Source organism: Condylura cristata, unplaced genomic scaffold, assembly GCF_000260355.1.
Source record: "Condylura cristata isolate star-nosed mole 26May11 unplaced genomic scaffold, ConCri1.0 scaffold00004, whole genome shotgun sequence".
Classification (NCBI taxonomy): Eukaryota; Metazoa; Chordata; class Mammalia; order Eulipotyphla; family Talpidae; genus Condylura; species Condylura cristata.
Genome location: NW_004567105.1, coordinates 23,883,303 through 23,899,416, shown reverse-complemented (window position 1 = coordinate 23,899,416; position 16,114 = coordinate 23,883,303). Strand labels below are relative to the sequence as shown.

At 34.1% G+C, this 16,114-nt stretch overlaps 1 protein-coding gene across 13 annotated transcripts in view; it reads right to left on the bottom strand.

Moving 5' to 3' along the window:
- Positions 1–16,114, bottom strand: part of PPFIA2 (protein tyrosine phosphatase, receptor type, f polypeptide (PTPRF), interacting protein (liprin), alpha 2) — a 339,529-nt gene that overhangs the window by 262,680 nt on the left and 60,735 nt on the right. For 9 of the 13 annotated variants that reach the window (XM_004675845.1, XM_012720376.1, XM_004675847.1 and 6 more), the window contains one exon: positions 9,076–9,126. The exons of the other annotated variants lie outside the window; for them this stretch is intronic. In XM_004675845.1, coding sequence (XP_004675902.1) covers positions 9,076–9,126 — 51 coding nt within the window. The remainder of the gene's footprint in view (positions 1–9,075; positions 9,127–16,114) is intronic. 13 annotated transcript variants of the gene reach the window in all.

Here is a 16,114-nt window from a genome sequence, read left to right as displayed (position 1 = left end):
AGAATTGTCTAATTAGAAACCCAGACTCTTATTTAGTTAAAAATTCAAACAACTAAAAAATCTGTTCTGTTTTTTGTAAGAGGAAATATATATAAATATATGTATATACATATATGTGATTTAGAATCATATATATGCTATATATACTATGTATATGCTATATATAAATGTACATATACACAAAAGTATGTATAATGAAAACAAATAGACACAGAAAAGGTAAGAACAAAATACAAATATGTACAATGTCTATTATTGAAATTATTTTATTCTTTTAGGCAGCTACATGATAGGTATTTTGGGGAGAAATGACAGGTAAATTAAAATAATTCAATTTGAACTCAAATTATATAATCTGGAAATTAAATATATATTAATATAGTTAAATATGTTATTGCTAATTCTAACAAACTGCCATATCTTTGCTATAATATGCATTACTAATTTCTTTTCTTAACAAGTTTTTTTCAGCACTTTATTTTGTAGATTACATACTAACTGTAAATACATATTAAAATACACTATTCCTAACAAAGGAGTTGTTTCCTTATTCTGAATTTCTCAAAAATGAGGCTTATCTGGAAAAGTCATTTCTAAAATGTTTCCTATTACATTAGTCATCAGTAAAGCAAAATGTTGAGAGATTTCAAAAATGATCAGTATATTTAGTACTGTTCTAAGTCCAAATTAAGTGTTAGCCTGTATTAAAATATTTTTGTTTATTTTAATAAGTAACAATTATTTTTTTAAATATGAGAAGCCATATTTGTACATGCCCTTTAATTAGTAATAGATGCTTAAATAGTTCTAATCAATTATATATTAAGAAATTACTTAAAAATGTGGAAATCTTTTGGTACCATATAAACTATGTGTCCCATTTTTTCTCATGAATAATATTCTTGAATATAAACTATCTTTCATTTTCCATCTTTAGTTACATATTCATGGCACCTGTATCTCAAAGTTTAAAATATTGATTATTATAATTAATTACAATGGAAATTCCTGTCTTTCTTATTCAATATCTATACTGCCATATGCCATTCTCCTAAATAGAATGTAATCTCTGCAGTTCACCAAAGTGCTCAGTTTAGAATTATCTAAAAGTCATTTATCTAGACTATTGCTTTTCTTGCTCCAATGAAAAAAAACAGGTGGCAATCTAAACCAGTTCTTAGAAGTGACCCCATGTTGTTTAGGGAAGAATTTTGCTTATATAATAATTATACTGGTGATCAGTAATGGAAGTCTCTCTTGTACCTAGCATTGTTTGAAGTTTAGAGTAATAACTAATAAACCTAACCAAAAATGGAAATGGTAGCAGGAAGTAATCATTGTTTGATATGGAGAAAAACCTCAGGATGTCTATAGCGGGTGATACAGAAGATTGGAAGCCATATTTTTCAGCATGTTATGCTTTAAAGCCCTATTCAATATACAAGTATGTCAAATATTAGTGGAATGCAGAGATCTAAAGTGTCCCATTTTGCAGGCATACGCTTTTCAGTTATATGTGTCTAAACCACACTTAAGCTGTGAAAAATGTGAAAAGGTTATGTGAATTCCTCTCTGGGAGTAATTGGAGCCCACAGAATGAACATAGACTTGAGCTTATCAGTTCCAATAAGCTTCATTCCCTGTGCTCTTTACCCATTTGCATGACTACAACCTAGATCTTTTTACCCCACCCAGAAATTCTCTGGCCTTGAAATACTTAAATCAAACATCCCACTCTCTCACCATCATCTTATATCCTTTATACAACACTGCACCTATTTTTAAAATGTATCGACCCTTAAATCCTCTGCTTTCTTTTCATCAATCACTTTCTAACTTCAATTCTCAACTGGTTTAGATTTTATGATATCCATACGAACATTCTCAATTATCTTGCTGCATTGACCTCCTCTACTAAAGGTGTGACAGTATATCAACCTGAAATCAAAATGGCTACAGGCTTTCTTCCTTGCCACACATGAACTACAGAGCACTGTTACAATAAAAAGAAGCCACACCTTTGAATCATTTATAGCCACTGCCTATTAAAAGTAGACATCTAACACTTTCCACTTATCTATCTATGGTTTACATAGTTCTCTTACAATCTGTAATGGCTAATAAACCTGCTCTATATTTCTGAAATAACTCCTGCAGTTACTTCTCTTGTCTTTTTAGCTAGTTAGCTCATTTTACATTGTAGGAAAATTAGAAGTCATTGAATGGAAACTCTCTAAAATTCATGAGACTCCCCACCCCACCTATATAAAGGTTTGTTTCCACATGTATCTTATTTTTACCCATTTGATGAGATACTGCTCTCCGCTACAGCATACCCTGGAATCTATTCTTGTCAGCTCATCTAGTGCTTTGTCAATTAGTAAATCTCTGCATGCTCTCCATATGTTTCAACAGCTTCAAATATCCTTTTCTTAAAATAAATGCCACTCCACTATTAATTGTTATGAGGTTTCTGAGGTTAAGAGCGAGGAGGATGGAAGAAAGAGTCAAAGGGGTCTAAGGAATAGTGGAAATAATGGAAGAAATAATGGAAGTAGATTGTTCAAAACTCTAATTTAATATCTATCATTCAGAAAATACTTTTTTTTCTAAAAGGAAATTCAAAGGGAAAAAAAGGAATTACTGCTCACATTGGGGAATAAGATACGACAACTTTCTTGAGAATAATTGTGTAAAGAAATAAAATTTCCTCTTTATTATCCCTCCCACTTTCCTAATAACCAAACTATGAAATTATTTTATATCACTATTGAGCATGATTGTTATATTCCCCTAAATTTTAGGCTATTGAAACTTGATTCTATACAAATTACCCCACTAAGATTACTCTCGCTTAGATAATTTTTTCTGCTTGATCATATTGCTAAATACAATGAGCACACTGTTCATGAGTCCTCAACATCATGAAACAGCCAATAATCAGTTTCTTCACTCTCTCTTAGTCTTGATAATTATTATTCCCCACACTTTTTAGATTACTTCTGGAACTAATCTCTATCTTTTTGTGTTGTAAACTCTTCTTCTATTCATTCTCTTCTTTCTCTCAGCTTTTTATTACTTAAATATAGTTCTTTATTAGGACTTTCTTCTGAACTCTTGTTTTTTCTTAGAATACACTGCTTTTGTGATTTCATCAACTCCTGTCATTTCAATAAACTAAGCTACATGTTCAAATCAATGACTATAATAAGATCTTTAAATTAGGAGATAATTTGTATTTTCCCAATTCAGTCAACTCAGTTGAGTTTGCTGAAAACCAAGCTCATCATACCTCTTTAAAGATGCTCTATCTCAATGGTTTCTGGGTCTTAGGTAAGGTGCCTTCATTCACTCAATTGCCAAACTAGAAAGTTTAAATTGAGCCTTGACATTTTTTGTCTCATTCTCTTCCTTCCAATTATCTATTTTTTTTGTATTAACCATATTTCTTATTTCCCATGAATCAGTCTATTCCTCTCCAATTTTATGTTCACTGTATACATTAAAATTGCACAGAGTTTGTGAACTTTCTCCTACAGTAATATCCTCCTATAGATTTATAATAAAGTAAGAAAAACAAAATGAATTTGCTATCATCTCCCCTTTAGATAACAACATGACCCTTTTCACAGTCTCCTTTTATTTAGCCTTTTCTCTAAATCACTCTTGAAGTAGAGTCAAAACTATTTCTCAGGCAGACATTTTATTAGGTGACTTTTCTGTCCAAGAAATTTGTCATGGACAAATTTTTGACTTAAATTTCTGATCTTTTTAAATTTATGTAACATTGCATTCAAACTCAAAATATGCATTAATTGGTGCCCTACAAACAGTTGCACAAATCATTTCATATGAAGTAAATAGCAATCATTTTATTCTCAATCTTACTAATAGTTACATGTTTCAGATGTTCATCACTGAGAATCAACTATGTCTATGCTACATTAAATTCACCACTAGATGTCCAATTCTATCCACTACTAATTCCCACACACCTACAGATTTCATCCTCTAGCCATATTACATTACTGTCTCACTTTCTAGTCCATATAGATATACTACTTCTGCTTAAAATACCATACCTTACCATCCTCGCTTGGCTAGCTCCAACTTAATTGTACATGAAGTTAGTTAGAGCGTTCCCTGAGGATTTAATACTTCATTTCTACTAATTGGTTTATATGATCCTCTTGCTTTTATTTCATCCTATGCTTATCTCATAATTGTTTTCTAACCTGTATACTAAACTATATTGTAAGATTCTGAAATGAGAAACTACATTGTTTACCACTGCATTTCTAAAATCTGATCAAATATCTAGCACATAGTTTATACTCAAATATCCAGACTGAATTCTGAACAAATAAGGAGGTTCAAAGTAAGTAATATTACAGTATGAGTTTCAGGTTGAAAGAAATTAAATTAATTTACAATTTTGATTTACATTCTGTTCCTCTTATCTTTCAAAGCAAGTGAGTGACATTTTTGGATAATAAAAATAGAAATATATTTTGGGGATTTTAAAATTTTAAGACCATGTGTAATGTGAAAAATATATAAGCAGGTCTAAATAGCACCCTCAGGACATTGAATTTGTTTTGAATTCTCTGGAATGTTTACCAAATTGCTAAAGCCATCAGAAAGACCATTTAAATGGGAACAGAAAGTACAAAAATCTGAAATGTGGCCCTCCCTGGTGGCGCAGCGGGTTAAAGCACAGCACTGAGAATCTAAAGCCGCTTCGCATGAGTTCGATTCCCGCCTGCCCCGGAGGTGACCACATGGCGAGGCAGACCTCTCCTGACCCGCCCGCTGCTCCCCTCAGCAGTGTACTTCGTTGATCTGCCAGTTCTGTTCCCCGCTCTGTCTCTGGTGAAGCCTCTCACCGCCCCTTAGCCTCTGGCCTGTACCCCAGTTCTGTATGCACAAATAAATAAATCTTTAAAAAAAAAATCTGAAATGTACAATTCTGATTTCTCAGTGGGGGGAAAATGAACAGAACTGGAGAGTGTACAGGGCAGTAAGTATATGAATCCCAAAAGAAATGGATTAAATGGGTATTCCCTAACTCATTGCAGTCTAGAAATAAAAAGAACCATTAGCATTTGGATAAAGGGAACGTAAAACAATTAAAGGCACTAGGTTGTGGAAGAAGCAAATGTATTGATCAAGGTTGCAAACACAAAGAAAAGCAAGGAAGATGCAGAATCACCCCATATTCACTGTAAGTTCTTAACTGACTCTAAATATTGCCATATTTTCACAGGAGACCAGTTCTGCATGTTCAGCAATGTGTCTCATGCAGTGTAAGGTTTGGCCCAAATCATACCTGTTTAGATGTTGTCCACATTGACATGTAAAAGGATTAAGAAATAAAAATAACAGCCAGCTAGTAACCAGAACTTCTCTTAAACCAAATTACAAAGAGAACTCCTCTCACTGTGCGATGTCATCTGTTTGAGTCTGTATCACTAAAGAATAGAAGTACAAGCTTTTGGTTTGTAACTTTGTGACTGAGGTGAGCAATTTAATCCCACCTCTGAATTTACACCTAGTAAAAGGATTTCTCAATCCTTTTAAGTATCAATAGGGACACTATCTAATCTAACAGGCGTGATGTGAGCGAAAACCTGGCTCCAGCACATCTCTCTGTCACTGCTTCAGGCATTCAAGATGGTTCCACAGAGAGAACTGAATTGCCACAGTTCTCCAGTACCAGTTACAGCAATTAGAGCAGTGTAAGTGCTTCGTACCTCAGTACCTCAGTTCCTCATTACCAGAAATCCTTGTGACTGAAGCTAAGATGCTAAGGCCTTGCCCTGGCCTTTTTAATGCTTGTCTAACCACTTGATTACCTGGGGCACACCTGACACCTTATATTTCACACATTTCTCACATTTTTACAGTGTTACTATCTAAAATTTAAAACACTAAGGCAAATGGTACCTTAAAAATCACTATCTAACATAATAATACTACTTTATTCTTCAGGTTCTAACTATTTTCTTTCCTAGTTTCATATGTAAAAATGATCTATTTGTGGCCCTCCCTGGTGGCACAACGGGTTAAAGCACAGCACTGAGAAGTTGAGGCCACTTCAGCATGAGTTCGATTCCCGCCTGCCCCAGAGGTGACCACATGGCGAGGCAGACCTCTCCTGACCCGCCCGCTGCTCCCCTCAGCAGTGTACTTCGTCGATCTGCCTGTTCTGCTCCCCACTCTATCTCTGGTGAATCCTCTCACCGCCCCTTAGCCTCTGGCCTGTACCCCAGTTCTGTATGAACAAATAAATAAATCTTAAAAAAAATGATCTATTTGTGTTTTTATACTGGAGATTAATCAGTGCATTAATTTTGTTATGTACATTATATGCCCATTGTATTGATCTCTGAATCAAAGAAAGTTTTGAGTTAGTAAAGGTAATATTTTTCTCAATCGTGAGTTTATTTTCTAAGAAAACATTAGGATTAGAAAAATCTGCAAGTTCCATTTGCTTCAGCAATTAATTTTGAGCTTCTGAATTAAAAAATATGCTTCTTGAAATACTTTTCAGAGAAAGCCATTATCAAACTTCTTGAACTGTCCTGAAAATCCTTAATGCGGAAGTCTCTATTTCATGATTAGCAGTGAAAGGGAGAATACTAGAATTTTTATAAACCCATTTAACATCTGTTATTAATGATATTAATATAAACTGTGTTCCCATAGTTCTTCAGATACTCTTATCAGATATGCAAATATATTTATGATTGCATTTCAAATTGGGCCAACCTTTTAATACATTTTTACTATCTGAAATAACATACTTTGCTTTTTTCTAATGGTTTGGTACTAATAAATACAAAATTATTACATATGTGTAATACATGTAAAAATAACTTATGTCAGTCACACAAAATAATTGTATTTTTTTAAATACAATTAAAATTTAAAAGATATATCTGAGATTTCTATTATACTAGTAAAGAAGATACTTCACAGTTAAGCACCCTTATGAGTGACCACTCATTAGCATTTCATATATTCTGTTCAATATGTAAAAAATTACAGAACCCTGAATTTCTTACAAATTAAAATTTCATGATAGAATGGGTTTAGTGGTCATTTTAAACATTATATAAAAATCATAAGTTGAAAAAATAGTATTTAGATGATCTACTCCAGGGACATTTTTTAAAGAAAAGAAAAATAACAAAACCTTCAAATAGCTTTCTATTATATATAATTTAATATGAATTTTTATTTTCTACTGTTGGGGCAAAGCAATAGTTTCATTCAAAGTCTTACTTTTAAATGACTGAGTTATCCCCAGATACTATTATCATTTAACTTTCATACTTTATAGAGGACTGAAAATTATCTTACTCTACAGTTCCTAATAATATGTTCAGATAGCTTTGCAAAATAGGGAGACACTACATTTATGTGTACTGGCAACCCCCAGATTTCCTCAGCTCTTATGAATACTTAAATTCACAGAATATTTCCCACTATGAAAAGTAAGCACAACCACTGAATTCCAGAAAATGTAGGTAGCAATATAAAACATCCATCATCATGGGAAAGAATGACGAAGAAATAACCTCTTCTTTATGTATCATAAATCCCCCCCCAAGTCAAGGCACATACAGTACACTTAGCAACTGGAAATGAAGTTGACAAAATTTCCCTTCAGAATATCATCTTTCCTTCCTGTGACCTTTCCTTTGTTCAACAAGTAGGTTAGATTCTCTTTCAATTTTCCATGTTTAGAAACATGCACTCTTAAGAAGAAATGATAAACTATTTTAACCATAAACAATATGTAAGGATTTATCACCACTTGCAGAAGAGGGCTATTAATTTTTAATTTAAATACAAGACAAATCCTTTTAAAATTAACAAACCTTTAATTGTAGAACTCTTTTAGTAATCAGTGAAGAGGTGAGGGAAACATTTGGAAGGAAATGGATTTATATTCCTAAAAAATGTTGAACATTATATACAAACACCACATATGACAACTGGGAGAAAGTATATAATAGAAGCTGTCACCTACTGATGGAACTGGCCATAAATCCTGTCATAGTATACTAGCTGGCCTTATGCTGTAATACAATAGGTGTAGGTGATAAATATAAGCAGTAGAAGACAAAAAAAAAAATTTCCCCACATAAACTCAGAAAGTAAACATAAAAGGATGAGCTACAATAGACCATTTAGCCTATGTAAGGTACAATTAATGAGGTTAAGCAGTATGAACTTCATGAGAGTGAGGCAGGAGACAAAAATTATAATTGAAAGTGGTGTTTTAATGTAACTAAGTACTTCACCTAGATGACTAGATAAAGTGTAGCTAAAAACTGGTAACATTGGATTCTGGGTACTTCATATTAAATCTCAGAGCTAAGTGAAAAGCAAACAGGGATAAACATTTATACATTGACTAGTTGTTAAAATAAATTGAGCCTTAATATTTTAGATAAACAGTATGGCCTCATGTTTGTACCTCAAGCATAAAATCACAGAATATTAGTGTTTTCGGAAATTAGATATCACAGGAAGGACTAAGATGTTCCAATACTAGAGGACCACACCTTTTTCTCTTTCTTTTCATGCATTTAAAATGATAAGCATTTAAATGTTAGAACACTTTTTCTAATTTTCCAGAAGATACCTGATTAAAGAAATAAAACTAAGAAGCAATACTGTTGATAAAATGGGCTGAAAAAATAATTTTCTCAATAAATATGCTGTAGCCTAACCTATATCCTACAACCATAACTCAGAATAGTAGTCTCAGGCTCCAAATTTTATAATTTTTGTGTATCTCATAATAAAACATAAACTGTTTATATATTCTAATGGAGGTTTAATTTCTACTTTTAGTATCAATGCATGCAATTAATTTCATGAGCTATTAGAACATCAAACAACACTTCAAAGAAAGTTATACTTTCCTACTAGTAACTGCATTAGCTATATATTTCAAAAGGTAACATACATGATAAATGACATACAAGTACATGTCTGATGATCTGGTGTGTCCATAATTCAATTAGTCAATAGCTAAATTCAATGAAGAATCTAACTTACCGGTGGATCAGCCCCCTTAGAACCAGTCAGTCCTCCTAGGGATTCGATATCCTGAAAAGGGGAGAGGTTTTGTTGTAAAATACTACTCAACAGCATGGAGAAATCCCCAGTCCCACCATGTAATATTTTCTTTAGCTACAAATTAGGTCACTCCAGTTACATTTTTGGGAGGAGGAATGATCTTGAGCACTTGTCATTTTTGCTATACAGATAGCTTTTATCTAGAAATCTAGATATTCCCTCCAACTCTGTGCAATCTCAAGAGAAATATGTATGAACAAAGTAATTATTCTTGAAATACACAAAGAAAACAACTTAGGTGGGAAAGCAGATGTTGTGTTCTCTAAAGAGTTGAAATGAGGAGAGAACAAAAAAGAAAAGGTAATGAAACGGCAATTTTATATCTTCAATAATATTAATCCCATGGAAAACGTTTAACCTGCAAGAGGGTTGACTATATATGGTCTCCTCTATTCCTATGCAAGGTAGATGAGCATATAAAGTGATAAGAATAGATCAGCCTATTGCTAATTTATAAAAATCAACATCTCGGCCCTCCCTGGTGGCGCAGCGGGTTAAAGCACAGCACTGAGAATCTAAAGCCGCTTCCGAATGAGTTCGATTCCCGCCTGCCCCGGAGGTGACCACATGGTGTGGCAGACCTCTCCTGACCCGCCCGCTGCTCCCCTCAGCAGTGTACTTCGTCGATCTGCCTGTTCTGTTCCCCACTCTGTCTCTGGTGAAGCCTCTCACCGCCCCTTAGCCTCTGGCCTGTACCCCAGTTCTGTACGCACAAATAAATAAATCTTTAAAAAAAAAAATCAACATCTCTCTGGAAGCAGCAACCACAGATCATCCAGAATAATGTCTATTGTTGTTCAAAGGTGTCATAAATGGAGAAATGGGTGACACTGACAATAGCTTAAACCCCGGATATGGGGTCTAAAACAGCTTAGTCTCATCATCTATAGGACTGCTAGTCATATGACTTTTTCAAAAACTGAAATTATACGTTTTTAAGTAAAATAATCTATGTTATTAAATAACCTATGTATATAATAAAAAAAAGAAAGAAAGAAACTGTAATCAAAAGACATTAGGGAAGAGTTGAGGGCTACAATGAAGAGTAACAGTTTTTGCTAAAGACTTTCTCATGAGGCTGGCCATTTCTCATCCCTTTGCTTCTATCTGAAAAAAATAGGGAGGGATGAGGAATGTGGGGAATATAGTGCAATAAAAAATTAAAAATAAAAGAGAACTGAGTTAATATTGAAGTTGGGGAAATATAAATACCTATGATTAGAGAAATAGCCAACATTTTAGTATCGTTCATTAAGAGGAGAAATATTACAAATTCATTTGGGACGTAATCACATCATTATTTTCCTTGTCCCTTAAAAATGAGAATTCTGGGCCCTCCCTGGTGGCGCAGTGGAAGCACAGCACTAAGAAGCTAAAGCCACTTCAGTATGTGTTTGATCCCCATCCTGGAGATGACCCACAAGGCGCCACAGACCTCTCCTGACTGCCTGCTGCTCCCCTCAGCAGTGTACTTGTCAGTCGGCCTGTTTTGCTCCCCACTCTGTCTCTGTGAATCCTCTCACCGCCCCTACACCTCTGACCTGTACCCCACTTCTGCAAGCATAAATAAATAAATCCTTTTTTTAAAAAAAAGAGAGAATTCTAACAAGAATCATGAGACTTAAATAAGCATAGGAAGGGAACATTAAAGAAAGGGATAATAGGATGAAAGTTTCCATCAGAAGATGTTGACTTTGAACAGGAACTCAATGGGTAATGAATTTTTACATGCATATTTTATTAAGGACCACAAATGATAAGACAACCACAAGAAGTATTTGCCAGGAAAATCATTGTCTTCTTTGTAATGCATTCATTGTATGTATTAGTTTTTCCCTATGCAGCATCCCTTTGAGGAACTACTACTTCCCCATTTTAGCTACCAGGCTATAAAAACTGCTTCAACTCTTGAAGGAGCCTACCAGAGAATTAAGGCCACATAGATTCTAGAAGATTTTTTGTCAGAGTATTCAATGTTATCATTTAAACACTGTTTGAAACTAAATGTTCTACCTGTCTCTAACTTTGAGATAAGTTGCTGGCTCTCAAAAAATAAAAGATCTACCTAAATATGTCTCCACTGAGTATTTAAAATACAATTACAATCGACTGAAATTCTTTAGGCCTACACTAAGCACAACATCATCAACTCACCTAAATCATTCAAACCCACAGTATTCTTCAACATTACAATGAAGCCATCTAAGCATGCTTTGTTCTTATATAATAAAAGTAAAGCATAAGCTATTTGTATAAATAAAATTGGCAAACAAAATTAACATTCCTTTAGGATCCAAAGATAAAATGTAATATTAAAAATATTTTGGAACTTTGTGAAATAAGCTGACAACATTAAGGAGCAAAGAGGTTGAAATATCAGGTTAAAGGCTGTTTGGTCATGACAAAAAAAAAAAAGTCTATTCATATGAAAAGTAATCTGCAAGTACTTTTTAAATGAACAAAAGTAATGGCAAATATATTTTGAGTTAAATTTATATGTATGCGGGAATATAAACTGTACTAACAATATGTAGGTATATTAAATACATTAATAAAATTCTGGATGTTTATGAGAGAGACAATGGAGAAACTGATTCAGAGAAAACATATTTCGGTAAGTTAGCAGCGCATTTTATCATATTTTTAAAAGCTCTATCATAAAGATCTCTTGCTCTCATCAGTAAGTTGAGACTAAATTCTCAGATTTCTACAATTTTAAGCATTTCATGATAGTCATAGTCCTGAGAAAAATAAAGCGTAAGCAAAATTGAAAAGATGAATGCAAAGAACCATTGATGATTATGGTTTTAAATTGTGCTAAAACAAGGCTCTAAACAGAGCACGGATGTATAGTCATATTCTACTTACTCATTTAATTTTAAGCAATTGTTGAGCTTATGCTCTATTTTGAGAACAAGTTGAAAAAGAATACCCTACATGTGCAGATGCCCAAGTTAACATGACATATCGATCATTGATGCAGAAAGAAAATTGTCAGGTGTAAATGATGAGCACATATGTGCAAGCAAGCATTTACACGTAAAATTAACAGATGAAATAAAGAAATCCTTTGAGGAACTCAAACATAATGAAAAGCAACTCAATCTTTTTGATGGTTGTTGAATATTTTACCTTTTACAAAATAAAGCTGAAATCTTTGACAAATGTCTTTTGGTATGGATAACAAAAGGGAACATCACATAGAATAATCACTGATTTTCTAGAAAGTTCAGATTATTAATACAATAATGTTATTTGCTTTATTAAAGCATTCAAATATTTTTAACTAGTTTTGAAATGCATTTAGTTATGTTACATAGCAAATTCAGTTATATCTGGTAGCTAATAGCTACTATTACTAAACATTTATGTCAGGAACTCTTTAGGTGCTTTAAATATTCTGATCTTCCAACAGTCTTATAAGTTATTTTCTTACCTAAAAGGTCAAATCTACCCATAAGCATATAGTTTTTAAGAAGTAGGATTACAAAATATTTTTGTAGGATCCTAAGCCTATATTGTTACATACATTGTAGGGAAAGAGCTTCACCCTGGTATTCTAGTAACCTCATACTATCCACACAGGCTGTGGAGGCAGGAATAACGTGTGGCTGCCCTGTGTCTTGGTACTGCATCCTGAGCCTCCCAGGAATTCAACAAGGTGGGCTGTCTTAAGAGTTTCTAAGTCTGCTTTTCATTCTCCTCTTTAATTATCAATGAGCCATTGATTTTCCATATTATTTCTTCCTACCTCAGATCCATCTTCAGACTTTAAAACCATTTATGTATTATGTGGAATTGGCAGTTCCCCAAGAGAACAGCCTGTCACTCTTGTTTGTCATCTGGTTCACCCAGTTCAGTGTTGTCCTGTAAGACTAGGGACCAGCGCCAGGATTACAGTGAGGCAAATGGAAATTTTAAGGAGGCACTCATTCTGGGAGTCATATAAATGCTAGCCCTACTCTTATATGAGGCTCAGAGCGAGTGCCTCCTTAAATGCTGTGCCCTTAGATTTCTGCAAGAGCAGGGTTGACAGCTGTACTGTCCTGAGAGTAAGTGACTCAAACTGTGCTCGAAGCACCTTACTTGTCTCATCCTAGCCATGGTCCTTCTAGGAACATGAAGAGCAAATGCTACAGTGACCTTGTTTATGCTGCGCATATAGTAAGTCCTTTAAATCCGTTTGGAATCATTGTCTCTTTTCCAATGTAATCAACAAAACTGTGGCTAACCAACCTGGCATTGGCCCACATACGGCTGCTCAGAAACTCCTTGCTTAATACCAGTGTCATATAAATTTCATTATATGGGTTGCTATCAGCTACAAAGACAAAATAAACTGGGATTTATTAATTAGATACAGAATTTTATTTCTTAAAAATATTATTTAGGAAATTAAAGATCCCACTTTCCTCTCCAAGCTATTAAGTACTTACCTTGCCTATTATCCCCTCCTTTGACAAACTTATCCCCTCTTTGAGACAAGCTGTGTCATTACAGAAATGTCAGAAAGCTCTTCCTGGGCTAGACACCTGGTATGCCAAGACCAGTCCAGGAATAGAAGTTTTAAGGCTTGAGCAGTCAAGGTGCTAGTAGAATGAGGCAGTTGATGTCAGAACTCTAAGTAGAGTGAGAGTTGAGGAAAGCCTAGAAAATGAGTATAATAGTGCAGATTCAATGTAAGTTCCTTATTTGTACTGCACTGAGGTTATTGGCTGCCTAAGTACATACTCTCCCCACCGTTTGTGGTCCAAGGGTTGACACATTTTTATTGTGACAGACATTTTGAATGATGGAACTATATGGATTAGCCTTGTGGTTTTCAATGCAAGTCATTTAGTCCAGATGTTGTAAGCCTTGCTTCCTCTGAGTGGGGGTAGAAAAAGGATGATATTGCATTTGAGGTCTCCCTCAAGATTATTTTTAGATCCTTATTTTTATCCCTGAAAAGTACAATCAATCAGCTATTGCCAAGGAAAACATGTTAAAATAGGGTATCAAATACACTAAAAATGAAAAAATAAAATTTTAGTCAACTGAATCTATTATTACACATGCCATAAAATCCAGAACATCTTAAAATTTGATAACATTAATTTCAGGTTTACTCTTCTAAAATGTCACATTGTATAATAAAATTACTTCAAATGTCACAATGAGCTTTATCAACAGCTATAGGTAGTTTAAATTTCAGTTATGTGCATGTTTATAATTTGGAGCAATTTAGAAACACTTTGGGACTAAATGATTATATTTCAGTACAGAATGCTTTGTAGCACATTAAATATTCTACCAAAAATGTATCAGTACAGTAAAATCAATATTAAGTAGTAAAAAGTATCAATCATTTTCATTGAATTGTTATATTTAAATCTTGTTTCAAAGTCTTCAAAAACATTTGGTGAGGTGTTTTATATTTGTAGAAAAGGTCACATAACTCAGTGTAATAGTTTGCACAACATATCTCCTATTTTTACAGAAAAAATTTCAAACCACCCTTAATTTCCCATTTTTTCTTGATGCAGAATTTTGTTCCTATTTCATTACTGCATCTCCTATTAAGATAGTAAATGATAGCCAGTTCACCAAATTTGTCAATGTTTCATCATTATTCTCTTGATCTTGAAGTCATATTTGGCAAAATTAACTACTCCATTCTCATTGAAATATATTTTTCCTGGTAGTTTCTGTTTATTTAACATTGATTTTATTTAGTACCAAGACTTAAAATACTACATAAAATGATGAGCTCTGAATTTATACCTTCAGTCTCAACTTATCCCCTGAGATCACACTGTGTTCACTCTCCAGTTGGATTACTATAGAAGTTTACTTATCTAGAATTAAAAAATGTAAAACGAAACTTGATTTCCACTTCAATTCCTCCCCTAAATCAGGTCTCTGTAGTAATGTTGAAAGCCATCAACAAATTCCATCAGATCTCTCTCCAAATTATCACATGATCACCATGTTGTAATGCCTTGCGGTGATCTGGCTTTAGCCATCTCTTTGATTCAGTCATTTGCCATTGAACTTTGTCACACCACACCAGTCACACCGGCCCTGTGGTTTTCCTACAAGCAGTCTACACACAGTTCCTGTCTCACGGTGCTTGTGTATGTTTTTCTTGCTGCTTAATGCTCATTCCCTAGATATGCTCCTAGTTAACACAATAATTTTGTTCACATAAATATGCATGAAACTGAAATTTTATTAACATTTCAGACAAACTTCCCTAATTGTATAAATCAATGAAGATTCCACCTGGAACAAATGACATATCAAAATAACTACAGAAGAGTGACACAAGCTATGCAACATCTATCGTCTGACAGTTTCCGGTTAGCTCGGGAAAAGCTCTGAAAAATCAGAATTTCCACTGCTAACTTATGCTATGACCTCCCTTTTTTGTATAATCATAATATCAAAAACTATTGTAGCAACGTCAGTTTGTAACTGGATTGCCTTAGTTCTAAATGCTCCTGGCCTGGGCAAAGTACTAGCTGAGTTGCTCCTGGGCAGGAAATTCCTTTGACTGAAGACAAAAGGCAAGCTCCTGTAGAGATAAGACCCCAGAGCATCAAGACTCCTGGAAAGCTTCCTTGGTCTCATGACAAAAAGAGAATCTTAGATAACTCCCAGGGCATAAGGACCCATGGACAATTTCCTAACATTATCAACACAGGTTTTGCTTAATGCATAACTATGTGACTTCTTAATTTACTCTTTTCCTAAAACAATCACTAACTATACTCTGCTAGTCTTATTTAACATCTTCCTAAAACAAACACTAGCTACTCTCTGCTAACCTTAAGTTAGCCATTAGCTTTTCTTTAGACTATCACTGATGACTCTGCTAACACAATTTATTCCTTCCCTAGGACTCCTAAATCCTTTGCTAACAGCTCATCCTTTCCCAGACCCTGATCCTTTGAAGTCATAGTTAAACATCCATATA